The sequence below is a fragment of the Delphinapterus leucas genome, chromosome 10 (genome assembly GCF_059928025.1).
Source record: "Delphinapterus leucas isolate spDelLeu-1000000601 "Yukka" chromosome 10, BTC_Dleu_Yukka2, whole genome shotgun sequence".
Classification (NCBI taxonomy): Eukaryota; Metazoa; Chordata; class Mammalia; order Artiodactyla; family Monodontidae; genus Delphinapterus; species Delphinapterus leucas.
Genome location: NC_143138.1, coordinates 7983824 through 8007002, shown reverse-complemented (window position 1 = coordinate 8007002; position 23179 = coordinate 7983824). Strand labels below are relative to the sequence as shown.

Genomic DNA, 23179 nt, shown 5'->3' with positions numbered 1-23179 from the left:
TCAGCGGCCATGGCTCACGGGCCCAGCCGCTCCGCGGCATGTGGGATCCTCCCGGATCGGGGCACGAACCCGCGTCCCCTGCATCGGCAGGCGGACTCTCAACCACTGCGCCACCAGGGAAGCCCCAAACTTACTTTTTATGTTACTTCTGGTTCTTATCTTTTTTCTATTAGGATATGACTTCAGGGATTTCCTTTTTTGGTTACTGGTCCAAGACAGTTCACTGGCACTACTACTGGAATCTTCATTACTCTCCGAGAAGAGGTGCTTCCTATAATTAAACTTTTACAAACACAGGTGATAAATGAGAACTACTAAAAGGACGTTAGTACCATTTATGTGCAATTAAACATATGACTATAAAGTTAGACAAAAGAGAAGTAACTCCTTCTTCTAGAAGACTGGGCTTTCTTCCATAATGAAAGGGCACAGAAGTAAGGAGAAGGGAGAAAAAGAGAATGATTATTTCATTAGTTCTCCACCAAGCGGCTGTAGTAAAAGAGACACAATCCTCTCTAATCAAATACTTGTAGCTGTAGAGGTGGCAGATAACTTTCCAAAAGTTGATGTACCTGATTACTGGGCCAACACTAACCTACAGGACTGAGAACCACCGCTAAAAGAAAGTCAGAAAGAGCTTTAATTTGTTTGAAGCCCATGATCTCTTATTTTAGAAAAAAAATTTCATTTACTGTTTATACAGAGATTTTTTTTTAACGTACTGACAATAGACTTAAAGCACTCTGCTTCCCAAAGCAAGAACAACAATGGAGAGATGGAAACGGGCACACACAGGAACAAAACCACGTCACTGACTCAGAGCAAAAAATTTCTTTTCAATTCATTAACACTTCTGATTCTATTCAGAGTAAATCTCAGCTGCTAGTAGGTCTTTAATATTTCTCTTCTACTTCATAATCTTTTTTTTTTTTTTAACAAAGCAAGAACAGACTTTTGGCTCAAGGCCTAATACAAGGAAAAGTACAATTCAATATAACTTTGTTATTCTCCGTCATATTTATTTGGGGGCTTACCAACTATTTGTTACAACTAATGCTGACTTTCCGTTTCAAAATGAAATGCTTTATGCATATGGCTGATTCACTCTGGTGTACAACAGAAACTAACACAGTATCATGAAGCAATTATACTCCAATAAAGATCTATTAAAAAATAAAAATAGAAGTGAGGAAAGAAAAATAAATAAATAAATAAATAAAACAAGCTTAAGATAAATTTAACTGAGAAACAAAGAGCAGAGTAATGGTAAAGTTTGAAGATGGTATGCAAATAACTAAAACACGGGAAGGACTGCCCCAAAGCAATGAAAGTGATTCCATTACCGACATCCTTGTTTCTTGCTTTCTGTCACCCTTAAAAGCAGAATCTTCCCTAAAAGCAAAATACATTGAATTAATGGTACTGTTTCACCAACATCTTCTCCTTTCCCAACTTCACAGCACTTTTTCTTTCCCTTTGCACGTCCTTTGATTGTGAGCCCAACTCATGGGAAGTACCCCATTCTGAGACAAACTTTCTACCTTGCAATCCATTTCCATACATCTTCTGCCTGCCAACAACTGGCTATTTAACACAGAACAAAACTTTATTGAGCCCTTCTCTGTCAGGCATCCAAAGAAGAGGCTGGCAGGGTAACATCAGCAAGTAAGCAGTGAGTGTGACAATGCTACAGAGCAGTGTTTCCCGCCTGGCTCTGCCTTAGAATCAGCTGGGTGCTAAAAAGGCAAGCTTTTCTTGATGATTAGTGATGTTGAGCATCTTTTCATATACTTATTGGCCATTTGTATATCTTCTTTGGAGAAATGTCTATTCAAGTCCTTTCCCCATTTTTTTAAATCAGGTGTTTTTTCTGGGTTTTTTTGCTACTGAATTGTAGGAGTTTCTTATATATTATACTTCAGATATTTACCCCTTATCAAATACAGTTTGCTATTATCATAAAACCAAAAGACACGTCTTTCTATTTGCTACTATATAGAAAGAAACTTGATTTTTTTACGTTAATCTTATATCCTTCGGTTTTGTTAAAGGGGAGTTGTTTAATGGGGACCAAATTTCAGAAAGATGAAGATGAAAAAGCTCAGGAGACGGCTGGTGGTGATGGCTGTACAACAACGTGAAGGTACTTAATGCCACTGAACGGTACACTTGAAAACGGTTAAGATGGTAAATTTTACATTATGCCTATTTTACCACAATTTTTAAAAAGCTATGCTAACACATATATATGGAATTTAAGGAAAAAATGTCATGAAGAACCTTGGGGTAAGACAGGAATAAAGACACAGACCTACTAGAGAATGGACTTGAGGATATGGGGAGGGGGAAGGGTAAGCTGTGACAAAGCGAGAGAGAGGCGTGGACATATATATATACACTACCAAACGTAAGGTAGATAGCTAGTGGGAAGCAGCCACATAGCACAGGGAGATCAGCTCAGTGCTTTGTGACCGCCTGGAGGGGTGGGATAGGGAGGGTGGGAGGGAGGGAGACGCAAGAGGGAAGAGATATGGGAACATATGTATAACTGATTCACTTTGTTATAAAGCAGGAACCAACATACCATTGTAAAGCAATTATACTCCAACAAAGGTGTAAAAAAATAAAATAAAATACCTATAAAAAAAAAGTTAGTCTTACACTGTTAGTTTGTGTGTGTATAGTCTTGATAGGGATACAGTAGGAAAATCAAATAGCTAGTTAAAAATCCCACTAGGGGATTATAGATAGACAGGGAACTTCAGGGAGCTTTAGGAGACCATTGTAAGTTAATGATCACTCAAGAAAGCAATCGGAAAATCATGAAACAAAGCAGGCTTGCTAAACAACGAAACTAACAACAAAAATATACATCAAGTCAATGATGTCTGCATCCTGCTGGTTGAGATAAGTTAATGATCCCTAGGACATGCTCCTCTGCACATGCTGAAAACAAAAATATAAGGGAAAGGTGACATTCCAAAGTAGAAGACCCTCATTACACTGAAACCTGAGATGACTTACCATATTTTAGCATACATTATCATCCTTCTGCTGATTTGAATAGCGCCATGACCGTCCTGGTTTGACCACTGGGGACAAGAAAACTCCCCTGTCCGACATGGAGCAGGAGGTGATGAGGGAAGCTTGATGTCTACTCAAGAATGAGGAAGAAAGTGGATTTCTCCCCCCTCCCCACTTTTCCTTTGTTTATAAAAATGTAACCCATTAAGTGCTAGGGGCAGAGCCCTCTCGCACCTCTTGTACCCCTCACAAGCCTCCTATACTAATAAACTCTTTCTTTACCTGTCACTCTGCCTCTTGCTGAATTCTTTCTGTGCTGAGACAGAAGAACCTATGCTCTACTGAGTCCCGAAATGCGTTCTGCGGTTTCAGTCTGAATTTATAAGCAGCTACAGGTGCTGTTTTATTCCAACATGAAAGAGCTAAAAAGCTCTGAGCAGTACCCAAGATTTCTTTGCAATACTGGCATCTGAACGTCCCTTTTAATTGAAGTACTCATTTGCAGAACAAAAAAACAGAGACCCGGAGATGAACAGATTACTCCAGTCAGGAATCTTTAACTCAGAGTCTGTGGTGTTACTGTTAGATGTTCTAGGGGAATTATGTACCCTCCATAAGTCCAAGACCTATCCTTCTGCTCTATGTGGAAATATTCCGTAGGACCAAGCATGCAGCCCCTTCCCCAAAGCCGAATCTGGACCTCTAGGAGCAAGAGCAACAATGTTCCATGCCTCTCAGAATGAGAAAAAGGATTCTCAGATTCAAGTGGGGCTGAAGAATTCTCTCACTGCTGAACGGAGGATCAGACAGGCACAGAGAGTGGCAGCAGGTTACTGGGAAGGCACAGCCCCGGCAGGGTTGCCTTACAGCAGCACACTTCCAAACCATGCTGGAAGCCCCTGCCAGCGCCCCACTCCTTCTGAGGCAGATGTGAGAGGAAGAGGTGAAGTCGGAAGAAACCTGGATTGCTCCAAGGATCTTAAAGAATGAGACACTGGGGCTTCCCTGGTGGCGCAGTGGTTGAGAGTCCGCCTGCCAATGCAGGGGACACGGGTTTGTGCCCCGGTCTGGGAGGATCCCGCATGCCGTGGAGCGGCTGGGCCCGTGAGCCACGGCCGCTGAGACTGTGTGTCCGGAGCCTGTGCTCCGCAATGGGAGAGGCCACAACAGCGAGAGGCCTGCGTACTGCAAAAAAAAAAAAAAAAAAGCCTGGACAAGAAAGTGTGATGGGAAGGAAGTGTAGCGGTAGGGCAGGTTTCTACCCCCTTCTAGTTGAAAGAGATCCTTGAACAACGAATGGCTAGCTATAGCGATGGTATAAAAACACTACTTTTTCTTTCCTGGCTCATGGCCTGACAGAAATGTAGGCTCTATTCCTGGCTTAGAACTCTCCTTTTTTTTTTTTTTTTTAGAAGGACATCAGCTCAGCTTTTATTTATTTCTGGCTCTGTTGGGTCTTCGTTTCTGTGCGAGGGCTTTCTCTAGTTGCGGCAAGCGGTGGCCACTCTTCATCGCGGTGCACGGGCCCCTCACTGTTGCGGAGCACAGGCTCCAGACGCACAGGCTCAGTAGTTGTGGCTCACGGGCCCAGTCGCTCTGCAGCATGTGGGATCCTCCCAGACCAGGGCTCGAACCCGTGTCCCCCGCACGAGGAGGCAGACCCTCAACCACTGCGCCACCAGGGAAGCCCCAGAACTCTCATTTTTTAAGGTCAAGAAAGAAAAAATTTCACAGTATGACAGAGTGCTTTAAACTAACATCATAAAAGGATAAACAGCACTGTTCATATATAAATTGTAAACCCTTAAAGCCCAAAACCAATATAGGCTGACACAGAAAAACAATAGGAGAGATATCTAGTAACTCACAGAAGAAGAATGGTATTGGGGAGGTGGAGCCACAATAACATATAAAAATTAATGAAGTAAATAAAGGAAATTATAACACACTGAGGACCCTCTGGGGGATTGTGTGGTTCTGGCAGAGGAATGAAGAAATAGCCCACATCAGTATTGGATCTGTTCATTCATTCATCAGTCCATCCATCAATGAAATTGTATTACTGAACCTATTGACAAAAATGTCTAGCAACTAGAACCCTCAAAGATTGGGACTTTGCTGCAGTCCAGTGGTTAAGACTCTGCACTTCCAACGCAGGGGGGTGTGGGTTCGATCCCTCATTGGGGAACTAAGATCCCACATGCTGCATGGCACAGCCAAAAAGAAAAATAAATCAAATAGAACCCTCAAAGACTGCTGGTAGGAAGGTAAATTCCTGCAAAGACTTTGGAAAACATTTTGGCACTTTTTTAAAAAGTTAAACATATACCAAATACGATCCAGCTATCCCGTTCCTATATATTTACCCAAGAGAAAAGAAAACACATCTCCATACAAAGACTTACACATGAATCCTCAGGGCTTTACTTGTAACAACAAAAACCTGGAAACTCAAAATGTCCGTCAGCAGGAGAATGGATAAACAAAATGTGGTATATCCATACAATGGCTCCACTACTCTCCATACTACTCAATAATATAAAAGAATGAACTGTTGATACATGATGAATCTCAAAATAATTACACTGAATGAAAGAAGCTAGAAAAAAAGTACTTATTGTTTGGTTCCATTTAAATAGATTTTTAAAACTACAAACTCATCTATAGTGACAGAAAGCAGACCAGTGATTGCCAAGGGTCGGGGTGGGAATGCAGAAAGACAGGAGGGAGGGGTTTCAAAGGGGCAGGAAGAAACTCTCGGAGATGACGGATACGGTCCTTATCTTGATTGTGGTGATGGTTCCTGGGTGTAGACATATGTCAAAAACTGTATGTCATAGATGGAAAAACCTTCAACAAAATACTAGCAAACAGAATCCAACAGCACATTAAAAGGATCATACACCATGATCAAGTGGGGTTTATCCCAGGAATGCAAGGACTCTCCAATATACACAAATCAATCAATGTGATACACCATATTAACAAATTGAAGGAGAGAAACCATATGATCACCTCAATAGATGCAGAAAAAGCTTTGGACAAAAATCCAACACCCATTTAGTAAGCATAGTGGGAACTTACCTTAAGATAATAAAGGCCATATATGAAAAACCCACAGCCAACATTGTTCTCAGTGGTGAAAAACTGAAACCATTTCCTCTAAGATCAGGAACAAGACAAGGCTGTCCACTCTCACCACTATTATTCACATAGTTTTGGAAGTTTTAGCCACAGCAATCAGAGACAAAAAAGAAATAAAAGGAATCCAAATCAGAAAAGAGGAAGTAAAGCTGTCACTGTTTGCAGATGACACGATACTATACATAGAGAATCCTAAAGATGCTACCAGAAAACTACTAGAGCTAATCAATGAATCTGGTAAAGTAGCAGGATACAAAATTAATGCAGAGAAATCTCTTGCATTCCTACACACTAATGATGAAAAATATGAAAGAGAAATTAAGGAAACACTCCCATTTACCACTGCAACAAAAAGAATAAAATACCTAGGAACAGACCTACCTAAGGAAACAAAAGACCTGTATGCAGAAAACTATAAGACGCTGATGAAAGAAATTAAAGATGATACAAACAGATGGAGAGCTATACCATGTTCTTGGATTGGAAGAATCAACACTGTGAAAATGACTATACTACCCAAAGCAATCTACAGATTCAATGCAATCCCTATCAAACTACCAATGGCATTTTTCACAGAACTAGAACAAAAAATTTCACAACTTGTATGGAAACACAAAAGACCCCGAATAGCCAGAACAATCTTGAGAAAGAAAAACGGAGCTGGAGGAATCAGGCTCCCTGACTTCAGCCTATACTACAAAGCTACAGTAATCAAGACAGTATGGTACTGGCACAAGAACAGAAATATAAATCAATGGAACAAGACAGAAACCCCAGAGATAAACCCACGCACATATGGTCACCTTATTTTTAATAAAGGAGGCAAGAGTATACAATGGAGAAAAGACAGCCTCTTCAATAAGTGGTGCTGGGAAAACTGGACAGCTATATGCAAAAGAATGAAATTAGAACACTCCCTAACACCATACACAAAAATAAACTCAAAACGGATTAAAGACCTAAATGTAAGGCCGAATACTATAAAACCCTTAGAGAAAAACATAGGCAGAACACTCTATGGCATAAATCACAGCAAGATCCTTTTTGACCTATCTCCTAGAGTAAGGGAAATAAAAACAAAAATAAACAAATGGGACCTAATGAAACTTAAAAGCTTTTACACAGCAAAGGAAACCATAAATAAGACAAAAAGGCAACCCTCAGAATGGGAGAAAATATTTGCAAATGATGCAACTGACAAAGGATTAATCTCAAAATATACAAGCAGCTCATGCAGCTCAATATCACAAAAACAAACAACCCAATCCAAAAATGGGCAGAAGACCTAAACAGACATTTCTCCAAAGAAGATATACAGATTGCCAGCAAACACATGAAAGGATGCGCAACATCACTAATCATTAGAGAAATGCAAATCAAAACTACAATGAGGTATCACCTCACACTGGTCAGAATGGCCATCATCAAAAAATCTACAAACAATAAATGCAGGAGAGGGTGTGGAGAACAGGGAACACTCTTGCACTGCTGGTGGGAATATGAATTGGTACAGCCACTATGGAGAACAGTATGGAGGTTCCTTAAAAAACTAAAAATAGAACTACCATACAACCCAGCAATCTCACTACTGGGCATATACCCTGATAAAACCATTATTCAAAAAAAGTCATGTACCACAATGTTCATTGCAGCTCTATTTACAATAGCCAGGGCATGGAAGCAACCTAAGTGTCCATCGACAGATAAATGGATAAAGAAGATGTGGCACATATATATAATGGAATACTACTCAGCCATAAAAAGAAACGAAATTGAGTTATTTGTAGTGAGGTGGATGGACCTAGAGTCTGTCATACAGAGTGAAGTAAGTCAGAAAGAGAAAAACAAATACAGTATGCTAACACATATATATGGAATCTAAAAAAAAAAAAGGTTATGACGAACCTAGGGGCAGGACAGGAATAAAGATGCAGATGTAGAGAATGGACCTCAGGACACAGGGAGGGGGAAGGGTAAGCTGGGATGAAGTGAGAGAGTGGCATGGACATATATACACTACCAAATGTAAAATAGATAGCTAGTGGGAAGCAGCCACACAGCACAGAGAGACCAGCTCGGTGCTTTGTGACCACCTAGAGGGGTGGGATAGGGAGGGTGGGAGGGAGACACAAGAGGAAGGAGATATGGGGGTATATGTGTATGTATAGCCGATTCACTGTGTTATAAAGCAGAACCTACACACCATTGTAAAGCAATTATACTCCAATAAAGATGTTAAAAAAAAAACTGTGTCAAAAATTTGATGTCAAAGTATACATCCAATTGTACACTTTAAATATGTACAATTTATTTTATTTCAGTTATACCTCAATAAAGCTGTAAAAAAAAAAATCACAGGTATGACCCATCCTTCAGAGGCCTACATGGAAAGTGGCAATAAAATAATGCCAAGAAATACATGTTTTCTGGCGAGGGATATTCAGTGTTCTGCTACAGAAAACTACATCACCAAAGATAACACTGGGACTATAATGGTAGAGATGCATAGGTCAAGAGAACTTTCCAGCCCTGCTCAAATCATTCTGCAGAAAACTGCACACAATGCTCTCTCCTTGTGTGGAGCACAGCCAGATGCAAAAAAGGGGGGAAACCTAGACAGTCGAATTGTAATTAATGAGTCACATTAACAGCAATCTACATGGTTTATGAGTTTTGAAAATCACGTACCTAGATGTATCATTTAATTCAGGAACCTGCATTTTTGCTGATGGTGCTTGTAAATCTAAAGAATTTTCAAGTTTTGAAGTAACTTCCAAGCATGAAAATGAAAAACAAAAATTATTAAGCATCTCAAGTAAACATTTAAATATACCATTCAAGTCTTATGACAGAAAAAAAATCTGACCTTTTTGTGTATCATCCAGTTTCGATTTTTCAGGTGAATTGTCAGCTGTATTTGTTTGCTGCAGGAAAAACATATATACCTAAGTTTAACTACGTTGTCTTTGAAATTTTTTACAATTCCAAAGAAAAGCATTTAAATAGTAGGATATCAGGCTCTTTGTTCATTAGATTTAGCTCCAAATGACTGTTGGCTGTTCCAGAAACATCAATATCTACCCTCAGAAGATTTGCCACCATCAAAGACAATCACAGAGTGTCTCAGAGTTACTAAGGGAAACATCAAAGGAAGACTTACAAAAATGTCTTCAACAGCATCATAATTGTCGAGATATGTACAAGTTCCCAAAGAGACAATCTATCTGGAGGAATAATCTTTGGTGTATTTGTTTTTAAAAAAAATCATAACACTATCACATTTCTGTATAATGTGTCCATGTAATCAAACATAAGAAAATGGACTGAACACCAATACATGCCAAGCAGTGTGTTAGGTGCTTTATGTATTTATGCTTTTAATCCTAAGACGGCCACACTGTAAACCAGCTATTACCTTTGCTTTACAGATGAGAAGCCTCAGGCTCAATGATGTTAAGTAATTTTCCCAAGTTCCCACAATCAGTAAGTGAAAACCAGGTCTGATTCCAAACATTAGGCTGCTTTTCCCAAACTCAGCCTCCAGATCCCAAATGAGGGAATGAGGCAAAGCCAGCCAAGTGACACATTCCACGGGAGAGCCAAGATGAGTGAAAGTCGAGAAAAAATAAACACGGCAGGCAAAAGTAATTTAAAGGAGGGGATAGTGAAAAAAGAGAGAGATGGTTGACCAGGAGAAAATGGACAACAAGCCGGAGAGTCAGCTTCCACCTGCCAGCATCCTGGTGGATACAGTTCAGAATCTTGTCCCCAGTTCCCTGTACTCACAGTAGGCTCAGACTGGTTATTTAAGGGGAGAGTTGTTAGGCAATTGTTATCTTCAGCACTGGTTAACTCTGCCAGCTCGGTAGATTCCTTTGCTTGGTCTATACACATTAAGAAAAGAGCAACAAAGAATGGTAACAATAACCATACACAATGCTGCATACACCCTCCAAATGCTCTTTATGAGATTCATACTTCAAGTACATCACCATATTTTGGTAAGAGCTGGTAATTAGGACCTGCTATGGGCACCTTGGAAAACTGCTTTTGGGTCTAACTCATAAGAGATATGTAACCTGTGCAGGGCCAGCTTCATGGGTAGACAGGGCCCTACACACTTGCCTCCTGCCACCCCATAATAATTTCTCTTTTGTCATTTCCAATTGACCCCAAGACAAACTGTATCAGGCGGAGAAAATAATTCAAGATTTAATCAGCAACTTTTCTTTCTCCAAAGGTATAATAACACATTAATTACTCCTATATGACCACAGGTTTTCAGTGACCTCTTTCAAGTAATATTTTATCATTGCTTCTCTATGGAATCCTGGTAAGAAATTTTGTTATTTCCCAATATACCTGTCTCTCTTTCGTGGCTGCTAGGAATCTCAGTGTCTTCTTTCTCAAACTCACCAGAAAGGTCTGAGGAGATTTTCGTCTGGTCAGGCCTCACCTGAAATGAAAACCAAAAATCACACGATTTTTAAAAGCAGTAATCCTTTTAAAAATTTATTATTAACAGACCTAAAGAGACATAGATAGCAATACAATAATAGGAAGGGACTTTAATACCCCACTTACATCAATGGATACATCACTCAGATGGAAAATCAATATGGAAACATCAGCCTTAAATGACACGTTAGATCCAGTGGACTTGACATATACATAACATTCTACCCGAAAGCAACAGATTACACATTCTTCTCAAGCACATATGGAACCCAGGATAGATCATATATTAGGTCACGAAACAAGTCTTAATAAATTTAAGAAGACTGAAATCATATCAAGCATCTTTACCAACTACAGTGGTATGAAACTAGAAATCAATTACAAGAAGAAAACTGGAAAACTCATGAGTACATGGAGATTAAATAACACGCTTCTGAAAAACCAGTGGGTCAATGAAGAAATCAAAAAAGAGATTAAAAAAAACTTTTGGCAAATGAAAATGGAAATGCAACACACCAAAACTTATGAGGTGCAGGAAAAGCAGTTCTAAGAGGGAAGTTCATAGTGATAAATGCCCACATCAGAAAAGAAAAGAAGGACTTCCCTGGTGGTCCAGTGGTTAAGACTCTGTGCTTCCAATACAGGGGGCACGAGTTTGATCCCTGGTTGGGGAACTAAGATCCCACATGCTATACAGAGTGACCAAAACAATAATAATAATAAAGAAAAGAAAGAACTCAAATAAACAACATATCTTTATACCTCAAGGAACTAGAAAGAAAACTAAATGAACCCCAAGTTAGTAGAAGGAAGCAAATGAAGAACAGAACGGAAATAAACAAAAGACACTAAAAAAACATTAGAAAAGATCAATGAAACTAAGAGCTGGTTCTTTGAAAATATAAACAAAATTGACAAACATTTAGCTGGATTCACATATATATGTGTGTGTATCTATCTATCTATATTTAAAACAGCCTATTATTCAGCCATAAAAAAGAAGCAAATCCTGCCATTTGCAACAACATGGGTGGACCTTGGGGGCATTATGAAAAGTGAAATAAGTCAGACAGAGACAGGCAAATACCGTATGATCTCACTTATATGTGGAATCTTAAAAACAACAACAAAAACAAGCTCATAGATACAGAGAGCAGATTGGTGGTTCCAGAGGAGGGGGCTGAGGGTAGGTGAAATGGGTGAAGGGGGTCAAAAGGTACAAACTTCATGTTATAAAATGAATATGTCATGGGGATGTAAGGTACAACATGGTGACTATAGTTAATACTATATTGCATATTTGAAAGTTGCTGAGAGACTAAATTCTCTAAATTTTTTTTGTTCACAAAAGAAAAACTTCTAACAATGGTGATAGTTGTCAACTAGTCTCATTGTGGCGATTTTTTCACAATATATACAAAAATGGAATCATTATGATTTACACCTGCAACTAATATGTTTTAGGTCAATTACATCTCAATTTTTAAAACCCCAACATGGAAATGTAAGAGACATGAAAACATACTAAAACATATTTACTGATAAATAATCAAGAAGAATTAAACATGCCACCTGTTTGTCATCTCCTAAAGCTTTAATGGAAGCTTGTGCTATGTTGAATTGCAATTCAAAATGAATTTCTATTTTCATCACTTCTTTGTTTCTGATATTAATAGGCTTCTTCAGGTAAATTTTGAGCATCTTCATCTCAGTCTCTAGCAAAAATAAAGTATACCAATGTAGATCAACATACTGAAAGGTTATATTTTTAAATTTTATAATTTTAAATAACTGCACTGGGATATTTGTTCACTGTCCAGATTCTTCCACAATGAGAAGTTGAAAAGAAATTATTTGAATAAAGTTACTCTGAAATTATTTTTATTAGATGCACATGTGTGTTTTTACACACACACACACACACACACACACACAAATATGTTTAAGCAGTTAATCTAGCAGAGATAGAAGTAACTTAGCAGCATAGCAAATGAGATATTTTGTCTTCTAAAATTCAATCCATTTTTTAAAGAACATTTGTGAATACAAAGCTATCATCTGTAACAGGTATTTTACTTCTCAATATATTAAGCACAACACTCATTCTCATTCTTTCTGTCTCTCTCAGATCCCACTCATTTCTAAAATTCAAAATAAAATCCACTGTTCTCGATATACAAACTGGAATAATCCACACTCATCTCAACACATTCCACTTAAAGAAGAGAAATGGAAACATTCTCCAGAGAGGCCTAATTCTCAGACAACAGTCTCCTTGAGGGCCTCATACCAGGACATCAGCCCTTTACTGACAAATAGTAATTGGTTTTAGAAGAGAAAATAGTTTAGACCACAATTCATAGCGAGCCCAAGAATAAGCCACAGTTAAGTACAAGCTGTGTTGGAAGCAGCAAGGGTGAAAAGAGTAAAACCCATGAAAGAGCAGGCAAAGCTCAGGGTCACAAACTGATGAGAATGAAGAGGAAAAAAGAGACACACCTGGGTCTAGATCTGTGGCCAGTGGTACTCGAAATGTGGCTAGTATAACATGAATTGCATTATAAGCATAAAATACACACTAGTTTGTGAAGACATAGTACCAAAAAAGAGAAGGTAAAATATCTCATTAATTGTTCATATTGTTAAACTGTTAATATTTTGGACATATTGTTAAACTGTTAATATTTTGGACAAACTTAATATTTTGGACATACTGAGTGAAATAAATATATATTAAAATTAGTCCACTTGAAAAAAAACTTTTTAATGAGGCTACTAGAAAATTTTTAATTAAATATATGGTTCAGATCCTATTTCTATACAACAGTGCTGGCCTCTAGTAAAGTTCAACAATCCCCCAAATGCTGATCTTACTGGACGTTCAGTCACTGCAGAGAAAGTCTCTAAATCCCTGCAGCAAAAGTAATTCTAAACAAGGTCTGAAAATGTAAATAGCTAGTTGGGCTGTGGGGCTCGATGCAACCGTACAAGGGCAAGAAGAAATAGCCCGAGGGCTGCCCTCAACAGGCTCCTAAAACACTGTCAACCCCTTAGCAGGAAGGGCTCGGCACACAAAAGGCAAGTCTTGCTTGTAGTGTTTGCTACACAAGCCTCAGTTGCCTCGGCTATAAAACTCAAACATCACACCTACTTCCTCCAGCTACTGTGAGGCACTTTATGAATTTTAAAGTCTCCCCAAAATGTGATATATTTATGAAGTGTAGAATATTAAGTTTGGCAAGTTGGTTGCTGAAAATCACCTCAACAGCAAAGTTCAGGTTCAGAAACTTAAAATATGTAATGTTAGGGGTACCACAGTCAGAAAATCCATGGAAGTCTTTATAAAATATTGACTTCAGAATAAACACCAATGATGTTTTGCATATCTTAAGTGAATAGTAACAGGTAATGACTATATAAATTAAGTTACTCTTAACTTATGATTATATTTAATTTACATTTCTAGTGAGATGTTTATGAACCCCTTTCCTTTACTACAGATAGGAGACACCTCCAACTCAACGTATGCTATCTTCCCAATTTTGTGACTGTATAACTGCTCGTTTGTGCTTCTTCCCATCTGTGACACCATAAGAAATATATATTTGATCTTGGCCTTTGTTCCTGACACAGAGCTTCTGAAACACATTTTAAGTGATGGGGTGCTGGGAGCATCTTTTGTTCTAATATTTGGTCTTTGACCCTGGTTCCTGACACCAGAGTTTCTAAGGCCCTTGGAATGCCCGGGGTGATGAGTGTTTTATAAGTTAATGAGGTGACTGGGGGTTGGAGGATTTAAGGATTGGGACTGGTCAAAAACTTGCACAAGCCTCTTAGATAGCCTCAGCCACCAGAGGGCAGACAGCAAAAGCAAGAAGAACGACAATCCTGCAGCCTGCGGAACAATAACCACATTCACAGAAAGATAGACAAGATGAAAAGGCAGAGGGTTATGTAGCAGATGAAGGAACGAGATAAAACAGAAAAACAACTAAATGAAGTGGAGAAGGGCAACCTTCCAGAAAAAGAATTCACAATAATGATAGTGAACATGATCCAGGACCTCGGAAAAAGAATGGAGGCAAAGATCGAGAAGATGCAAGAAATGTTTAACAAAGGCCTAGAAGAATTAAAGAACAAACAGAGATGAACAATACAATAACCGAAATGAAAAATACACTAGAAGGAATCAATAGCAGAATAACTGAGGCAGAAGAACGGATAAGTGACCTTGAAGACAGAATGGTGGAATTCACTGCTGTGGAACAGAATAAAGAAAAAAGAATGAAATGAAGTCAGCCTAAGAGACCACTGGGACAACATTAAATGCAACAACATTCGCATTATAGGGGTCCCAGAAGGAAACAAGAGAGGAAGGACCCAAGAAAATATTTGAAGAGATTATAGCCAAAAACTTCCCTAACATGGGAAAGGAAATAGCCACCCAAGTCCAGCAAGCACAGTGAGTCCCATACAGAATAAACACAAGGAGAAACACTCCGAGACACATAGTAATCAAATTGGCAAAAATTAAAGACAAAGAAAAATTATTGAAAGCAGCAAGGGAAAAATGAAAAATAACATACAAGGGAACTCCCATAAGGTTAACAGCTGATTTCTCAGCAGAAACTCTACAAGCCAGAAGGGAGTGGCATGATATACTTAAAGTGATGAAAGGGAAGAACCTACAACCAAGATTACTCTACCCAGCAAGGATCTCATTCATATTTGATGGAGAAATCAAAAGCTTTACAGACAAGCAAAAGCTAAGAGAATTCAGCACCACCAAACCAGCTTCTCTAAGTGGGAAACACAAGAGAAGAAAAGGATGTACAAAAACAAACCCAAAACAATTAAGAAAATGGTAATAGGAACATACATATCAATAATTACTTAAACATGAATGGATTAAATGCTCCAACCAAAAGACGCAGGCTTGCTGAATGGATACAAAAACAAGACTCATATATATGCTGTCTACAAGAGACCCACTTCAGACGTAGGGACACATACAGACTGAAAGTGAGGGGATGGAAAAAGATATTCCAAGCAAATGGAAATTAAAAGAAAGCTGGAGTAGCAATACTCATATCAGATAAAACAGACTTTAAAATAAAGAATGTTACAAGAGACAAGGACACTACATAATGATCAAGGGATCAATCCAAGAAGAAGATATAACAATTATAAATATATATGCACCCAACATAGGAGCACCTCAATGCATAAGGCAACTGCTAACAGCTATAAAAGAGGAAATTGACAGTAACACAATAATAGTGGGGGACTTTAACACCTCACTTACACCAATGGACAGATCATCCAAACAGAAAATTAATAAGGAAACACAAGCTTTAAATGACACAATAGACCAGATAGATTTAATTGATATTTATAGGACATTCCATCCAAAAACAGCAGATTACACTTTCTTCTCAAGTGCACACGGAACATTCTCCAGGACAGATCACATCCTGGGTCACAAATCAAGCCTCAGTAAATTTAAGAAGACTGAAATCATATCAAGCATCTTTTTTGACCACAACGCTATGAGATTAGAAATCAATTACTGGGAAAAAAAACATAAAAAACACAAACACATGGAGGCTAAACCATACGTTACTAAGTAACCAAGAGATCACTGACAAATTCAAAGAGAAAATCAAAAAATACCTAGAGACAAATGACAATGAAAACACAACAATCCAAAACCTATGGGATGCGGCAAAAGCAGTTCTAAGAGGGAAGTTTATAGCTATACAAGCCTACCTCAAGAAACAAGAAAAATCTCAAATAAACAATCTAACCTTACACCTAAAGGGACTAGAGAAAGAAGAACAAAAAACCCCCAAAGTTAGCAGAAGGAAAGAAATCATAAAGATCAGAGCAGAAATAAATGAAATAGAAACAAAGAAACAATCACAAACATCAATAAAACTAAAAGCTGGTTCTTTGAGAAGAAAAACAAATTGAGAAACCTTTAGCCAGACTCAGCAAGAGGGAGAGGACTCAAATCAATAAAATTAGAAATAAAAAAGGAGAAGGAGAAGTAACAGCTGACACTGCAGAGATACAAAGCATCCTAAGAGACTACTACAAGCAACTCTATGCCAATAAAATGGACCACCTGGAAGAAATGGACAAATTCTTAGAAAGGTATAACCTTCCAAGACTGAACCAGGAAGAAATGGAAAATATGAACAGACCAATCACAAGTAATGAAATTGAAACTGTGATTTAAAATCTTCCAACAAACAAAAGCCCAGGACCAGATGGCTTCACAGGTGAATTCTACTGAACATTTAGAGAACAGCTAACACCCATCCTTCTCAAATGCTTCCAAAAAGTTGCAGAGGAAGGAACACTCCCAAACTCATTCTATAAGGCCACCATCCCCGATACCAAAACCAGACAAAGGTACTACAAAAAAAGAAAATTACAGACCAATATCACTGACAAATATAGATACAAAAATCCTCAACAAAATACTAGCACATAGAATCTAACAACACGTTAAAAGAATCATACACCATAATCAAGTGGGATTTATCCCAGGGATGCAAGGATTCTTCAATATATGCACATCAATCAATGTGATAAACCATATTAACAAATTGAAAAAGAAAAACCATATGATCATCTCAATAGATGCAGAAACAGCTTTTGACAAAATCCAACACCCATTTATGATAAAAAAAAAACTCTCCAGAAAGTGGGCATAGAGGGAACCTACCTCAACATAATAGGGCCATATATGACAAACCCACAGCAAACATCATTCTCAATGGTGAAAAACTGAAAGCATCTCCTCTAAGATCAGGAACAAGACAAGGATGTCCACTCTCACCACTATTATTCAACATAGTTTTGAAAGTCCTAGCCACGGCAATCAGAGAAGAAAAAGAAATAAAAGGAATACAAGTTGGAAAAGAAGTAAAACTGTCACTGTTTGCAGATGACATGATAGTATACATAGAGAATCCTAAAGATGCCACCAGAAAACTACTAGAGCTAATCAATGAATTTGGTAAAGTAGAAGGATACAAAATTAATGCACAGAAATCTCTTGCATTCCTATACAATAATGATGAAAAATCTGAAGAGAAATTAAGGAAACACTCCCATTTACCATTGCAACAAAAAGAATAAAATACCTAGGAACAGACCTACCTAAGGAAACAAAAGACCTGTATGCAGAAAACTATAAGACACTGATGAAAGAAATTAAAGATGATACAAATAGATGGAGAGCTATACCATGTTCTTGGATTGGAAGAATCAATATTGTGAAAATGACTATACTATTCAAAGCAATCTACAGATTCAATGCAATCCCTATCAAATTACCAATGGCATTTTTTACGGAACTAGAACAAAAAATCTTAAAATTTGTATGGAGACAAAAAAGACCCCAAATAGCCAAAGCAGTCTTGAGGGAAAAAATCGGAGCTGGAGGAATCAGACTCCCTGACTTCAGACTATACTACAAAGCTACAGTAATCAAGACAACACGGTCCTGGCACAAAAACAGAAATATAGATCAACAGAACAAGACAGAAAGCCCAGAGATAAACCCACACCCCTATGGTCAACTAATCTATGACAAAGGAGGCAAGGATATACAATGGAGAAAAGACAGTCTCTTCAATAAGTGGTGCTGGGAAAACTGGACAGCTACATGTAAAAAATAAAATTAGAACATTCCCTAACACCATACACAAAAATAAACTCAAAATGGATTAGAGACCTAAATGTAAGACTGGACACTATAAAACTCTTAGAGGAAAACATAAGAACACTCTTTGACATAAATCACAGCAAGATCTTTCTAGATCCACATCCTAGAGTAATGGAAATAAAAACAAATATAAACAAATGGGACCTAATCAAACTTAAAAGCTTTTGCATAGCAAAGGAAACCATAAACAAGACCAAAAGACAACCCTCAAAATGGGAGAAAATATTTGCAAACGAATCAACGGACAAAGGATTAATCTCTAAAATATATAAACAGCTCATGCAGCTCAATATCACAAAAACAAACAACCCAATCCAAAAATGGGCAGAAGACCTAAATAGACATTTCTCCAAAGAAGAAATACAGATTGCCAACAAACACATGAAAGAATGCTCAACATCACTAATCATTAGAGAAATGCAAATCAAAACTACAATGAGGTATCACCTCACACCAGTTAGAATGGGCATCATCAGAAAATCTACAAACAACCAGTGCTGGAGAGGGTGTGGAGAAAAGGGAATCCTCTTGCACTGTTGGTGGGAATGTAAATTGATTAAGCCACTACAGAAAACAGTATGGAGGTTCCTTAAAAAACTACAAATAGAATTACCATATGACCCAGCAATCCCACTACTGGGAATATACCCAGAGAAAACCATAATTCAAAAAGACACAGGCACCCCAGTGTTCATTGCAGCTCTATTTACAATAGCCAGGTCATGGAAGCAACCTGAATGCCCATCAACAGACTAATGGATAAAGAAGATGTGGCACATATATACAAGGGAATATTACTCAGCCATAAAAAAGAACGAAATTGGGTCATTTGTAGAGTTGTGGATGGATCTAGAGACTGTCATACAGAGTGAAGTTAAGTCAGAAAAAGAAAAACAAAATCGTAAATTAATGCATATATGTGGAACCTAGAAAAATGGTACAGATGAGCCAGTTTGTAGGGCAGAAATCAAGACACAGAGGTAGAGAACAAACATATGGACACCAAGGGGGGAAAGTGGTGGGGGGGTGGGGGTGAGATGAACTGGACGTTTGGGATTGACATGTACACACTGATGTGCATAAAACTGATTACTGATAAGAACCTACTGTATAAAAAATAAAATAAAATTTTTAAAAAAAAAACAGTTTTGCTTACATATCAATGATATTTCTAGAAAAGAAAAAAAAAGGATGGGGACTGGTCACCAGAAAGACCAAGGTATGGTTAGAGGGTTGGAACTTCCAGCTCCCCAACCTTCAGGTAGGGCAGAAGGGCCAGCGATTGAGTTAATATTCCATAATGCCTACATGATAAAGCTTCCATAAAATCCCCCAAGCTACAGGGTTCAGAGAGCTTCTGGGTTGGTGAACACAAACGTTCCAGGAGGGTGATGCACCCCAACTCCTCAGAAACAAAAGCCCTTGCACTTGGGATCCTTCTGGATCTTGCCCTGGGTATTCTCTTCATCTGGCTGTTCATCTGTATCCTTTATTATATTCTTTATAATAAAACGGTAAATGTAAATGCGTGCTTCCCAGAGTTCTGTGAACCATTATACCAAGTTTCTAACCCGAGGAGGAGCTTGTGGGAACCTCTGACTGGTAGCAGGTTGATCAGAAGTACAGGTGTCAACCTGAGACTTGCAATTAGCATCTGAAGTGTGGGCAGTCTTCACTGTCCCTTCATTCTCCCAGAGTTTCACGGTGAAAGGCTCTCCTCTTCTGCCACTTCCTTTACTGCCTAATCTAGCCCAAACGTCCCTTTTTCTAGTATGTAACAGGAGAAATTAAAGATAATAACGCAAGTGATTCTTGTTCATATAAATTCAAATTAATTGTGTCCGTGAAATGCAACAGTCTAGTCGCACATCTGTTTGTAAATTAATTTCAGCATTGCTTATATCTGTGATTCTTTGTATTCTCCTGGTTATTACATCTTATTAATTTGCTCATTAATTAATGAAATCTTTTACCCACATTTATTTTATATTTGTATGCGGGTCATGATTTTACCTTTTCAAAAATTACCCTTTAACAAAACACTGAAGTTAACTTATGTACACAAGAAATTCCAACAAGGAACGCTCAGGGCTGAGGAAGGATTACCTATCCTAAGTAGTCCCATGGGAGAACCTTCAGTTAAGAGTTCAAGGCCAGGAAGGATGGATTTGTTCTTTCCAGGACTCGTATGATGAGAATCATGTTATCCATTATACTTTTCACCCTGGCTTTCGGGAAGCTAAGCACCAAATTTGTTTTTTTTTTTAATTGTACAATTTTATTTTATTTTCTTTAAATTTATTTATTTTCTTCTTGGCTGCATGGGCCTTCATTGCTACACACGGGCTTTCTCTAGTTGCGGAGGGAAGCGCTAAGCACCAAATGTGAATCTCCATGGTGGCCAGATCAACCTTCTTGACACATTTTTATTCTTGTTTGTGGTTCCAATTTTCTATTTCTATTATTTCGTTATAAATATGCAAGCTGCCCTAAATCCTTTGTGAAAAGAAGTATAAAATCCACATAATCGCACAGTATTTAGTTTTAACTCTTTAGTAAAGCCAATTACTTAAAAAATGATTATGTGTATTGAGTTACTTTCAAAACATCCATTTTTTAAGAGACCCAATTCAGGAATCCTGGTCAAGTGTGACTATATCTGAAATACTGAACTGGACCAATACCTTACTTCTACACACCCAGAAAAGGATCACTCCTGACTCCATGCCCCTCAACTCTACCTACTAAGAGGAGAAGAAAGGTGAATGACGGAGATTTAAGAAGCGGGAGTCAAGGCTTTCCTGGTGGCGCAGTGGTTAAGAATCCGCCTGCCAATGCAGGCGACACGGATTTGATCCCTTGTCCGGGAAGATCCCACATGCCACGGAGCAACTAAGCCCATGCGCCAAAACTACTGAGCCTGCGCTCTAGAGCCCACGAGCCACAACTACTGAAGCCAGTGAGCCACAACTACTGAAGTCCGCACGCCTAGAGCCCATGCTCTGCAACGAGAAGCCACCACGAGAAGCCTGCGTGCAGCAATGAAGACCCAATGCAGCCAAAAATAAAAATTAATTAATTAAAAAAAAAAAGAAGGGGAGTCAGGGCTGATATTTAAATAGTTTGTACATACCCAATTATTAGTATAAATATGTGGGAAAGGGAGGGCAGGTACTATAACCATTTTTTTAAATGGCGGTACAGGACTTCCCTGGTGGCACAGTGGTTAAGAATCCTCCTGCCAGGGCTTCCCTGGTGGCGCAGTGGTTGAGAGTCCGCCTGCCGATGCAGGGGACACGGGTTCGTGCCCCGGTCCAGGAAGATCCCACATGCCGCGGAGCGGCTGGGCCCGTGAGCCGTGGCCGCTGAGCCTGCGCGTCCGGAGCCTGTGCTCCGCAACAGGAGGCGCCACAACAGTGAGAGGCCCGCGTATGGCAAAAAAAAAAAAAAAAAAAAAAAAGAATCCTCCTGCCAATGCAAGGGACATGGGTTTGAGCCCTGGTCCAGGCCACAACTACTGAAGCCCGCGTGCCTAGAGCCCATGCTCTGCAACAAGAGAAGCCACCACAATGAGAAGCCCGCTCACCGCAACGAAGAGCAGTCCCTGCTCGCCACAACTAGTGAAAGCCTGCACACAGCAACAAAGACCCAATGCAGCCAAAAATAAATAAATAAATTTGTTTTAAATAAAATAAAATAAAAAATAAAATTACAAAAAAAATTAAAAATTGTGGTACAAAACATAAAAATGGTTAACAAGGTAAATGTTAAGTGTGCAGTTCAGTAGTGCTAAGTATATTCACATTGCTGTACAAGAGGATCTCCAGAACCTTTTCATCTTGTAAATCTGAAACTCTGTACCCATTAAACAACTCCCCATTCCCCTTTCCCTGCAGCCCCTGCTAACTAACCACCATTCTACTTTCTGTCTCTATCAATTTGACTACTTTAGATACCTCATGTAAGTGGAATCATACAGTATTTGTCTTTTTGTGATTAGCTTTTTCCACTTAGCATGATGTCCTCAAAGCTCATCTATGTTGTAGCAACATAGATGAAGTCAGAATGCCCTTCCTTTTTAAAGCTAAATAATAGTCCATTGTAGGTACAGATCACATTTGCTTTATCCATTCACCTATCGATGGACACTTGGGGTGCTTCTACTTTTTTTTTTTTTTTGGTTGCACCGGGTCTTAGTTGCAGCAGGCAGGCTCCTTAGTTGCGGCTCGCGGGCTCCTTGGTTGCGGCATGCGAACTCTTAGTTGCGGCATGCATGTGGGATCTAGTTCCCTGACCAGAGATGGAACCCAGACCCCCTCCACTGGGAGTGTGGAGTCTTAACCACTGTGCCACCAGGCAAGTCCCTGCTTCTACCTCTTGACTCTTGTGAATAGGCTGCAGTGAACGTTCGTATGCAAATCTCTTCGAGCCCTGCTTTCGATTCTTCTGGATATATAACCAGAAGTGAAACTGCTGGATCATACGGTGATGCTATTTTCAGTTTGTTGAGGAACCATAATCATTTTTACAACGAGAAAACCAGGCAAGTCATGGAACCCCAAAGTTACAGAGTGGAGGACTCACTAATCTTTTGCCCTGAGCACAGCCTTCTGTCCACAGCACTCACCACCTCCCCTCCACATCAAGTGCAAGCAAAGTCTGCTCGGGAATTAGCTAAACATACACTGCAAGTATAAACAGAAACAATACTCAGGACTAAATGCGGGGTAGTTTAGAATTAACATCTTACCTATTATGCTGAAATTAATCGCCGCTTCCTTCAAAAGTCTTACTGAGTCCCATAAAGCGCTCTTG

At 38.9% G+C, this 23179-nt stretch overlaps 1 protein-coding gene across 1 annotated transcript in view; it reads right to left on the bottom strand.

The window, feature by feature from the left end:
- The window catches only part of SYCP2L (synaptonemal complex protein 2 like), a 75596-nt gene that overhangs the window by 39012 nt on the left and 13405 nt on the right, over positions 1-23179 (bottom strand). Inside the window, exons 10-17 of the mRNA XM_089918307.1 lie at positions 23115-23175; positions 12199-12341; positions 10531-10624; positions 9955-10052; positions 9035-9092; positions 8857-8938; positions 1344-1392; positions 135-282 (exon numbers count right to left, since the gene is read on the bottom strand). Of these exons, the coding sequence (XP_089774433.1) occupies positions 135-282; positions 1344-1392; positions 8857-8938; positions 9035-9092; positions 9955-10052; positions 10531-10624; positions 12199-12341; positions 23115-23175 (733 nt within the window). The remainder of the gene's footprint in view (positions 1-134; positions 283-1343; positions 1393-8856; positions 8939-9034; positions 9093-9954; positions 10053-10530; positions 10625-12198; positions 12342-23114; positions 23176-23179) is intronic.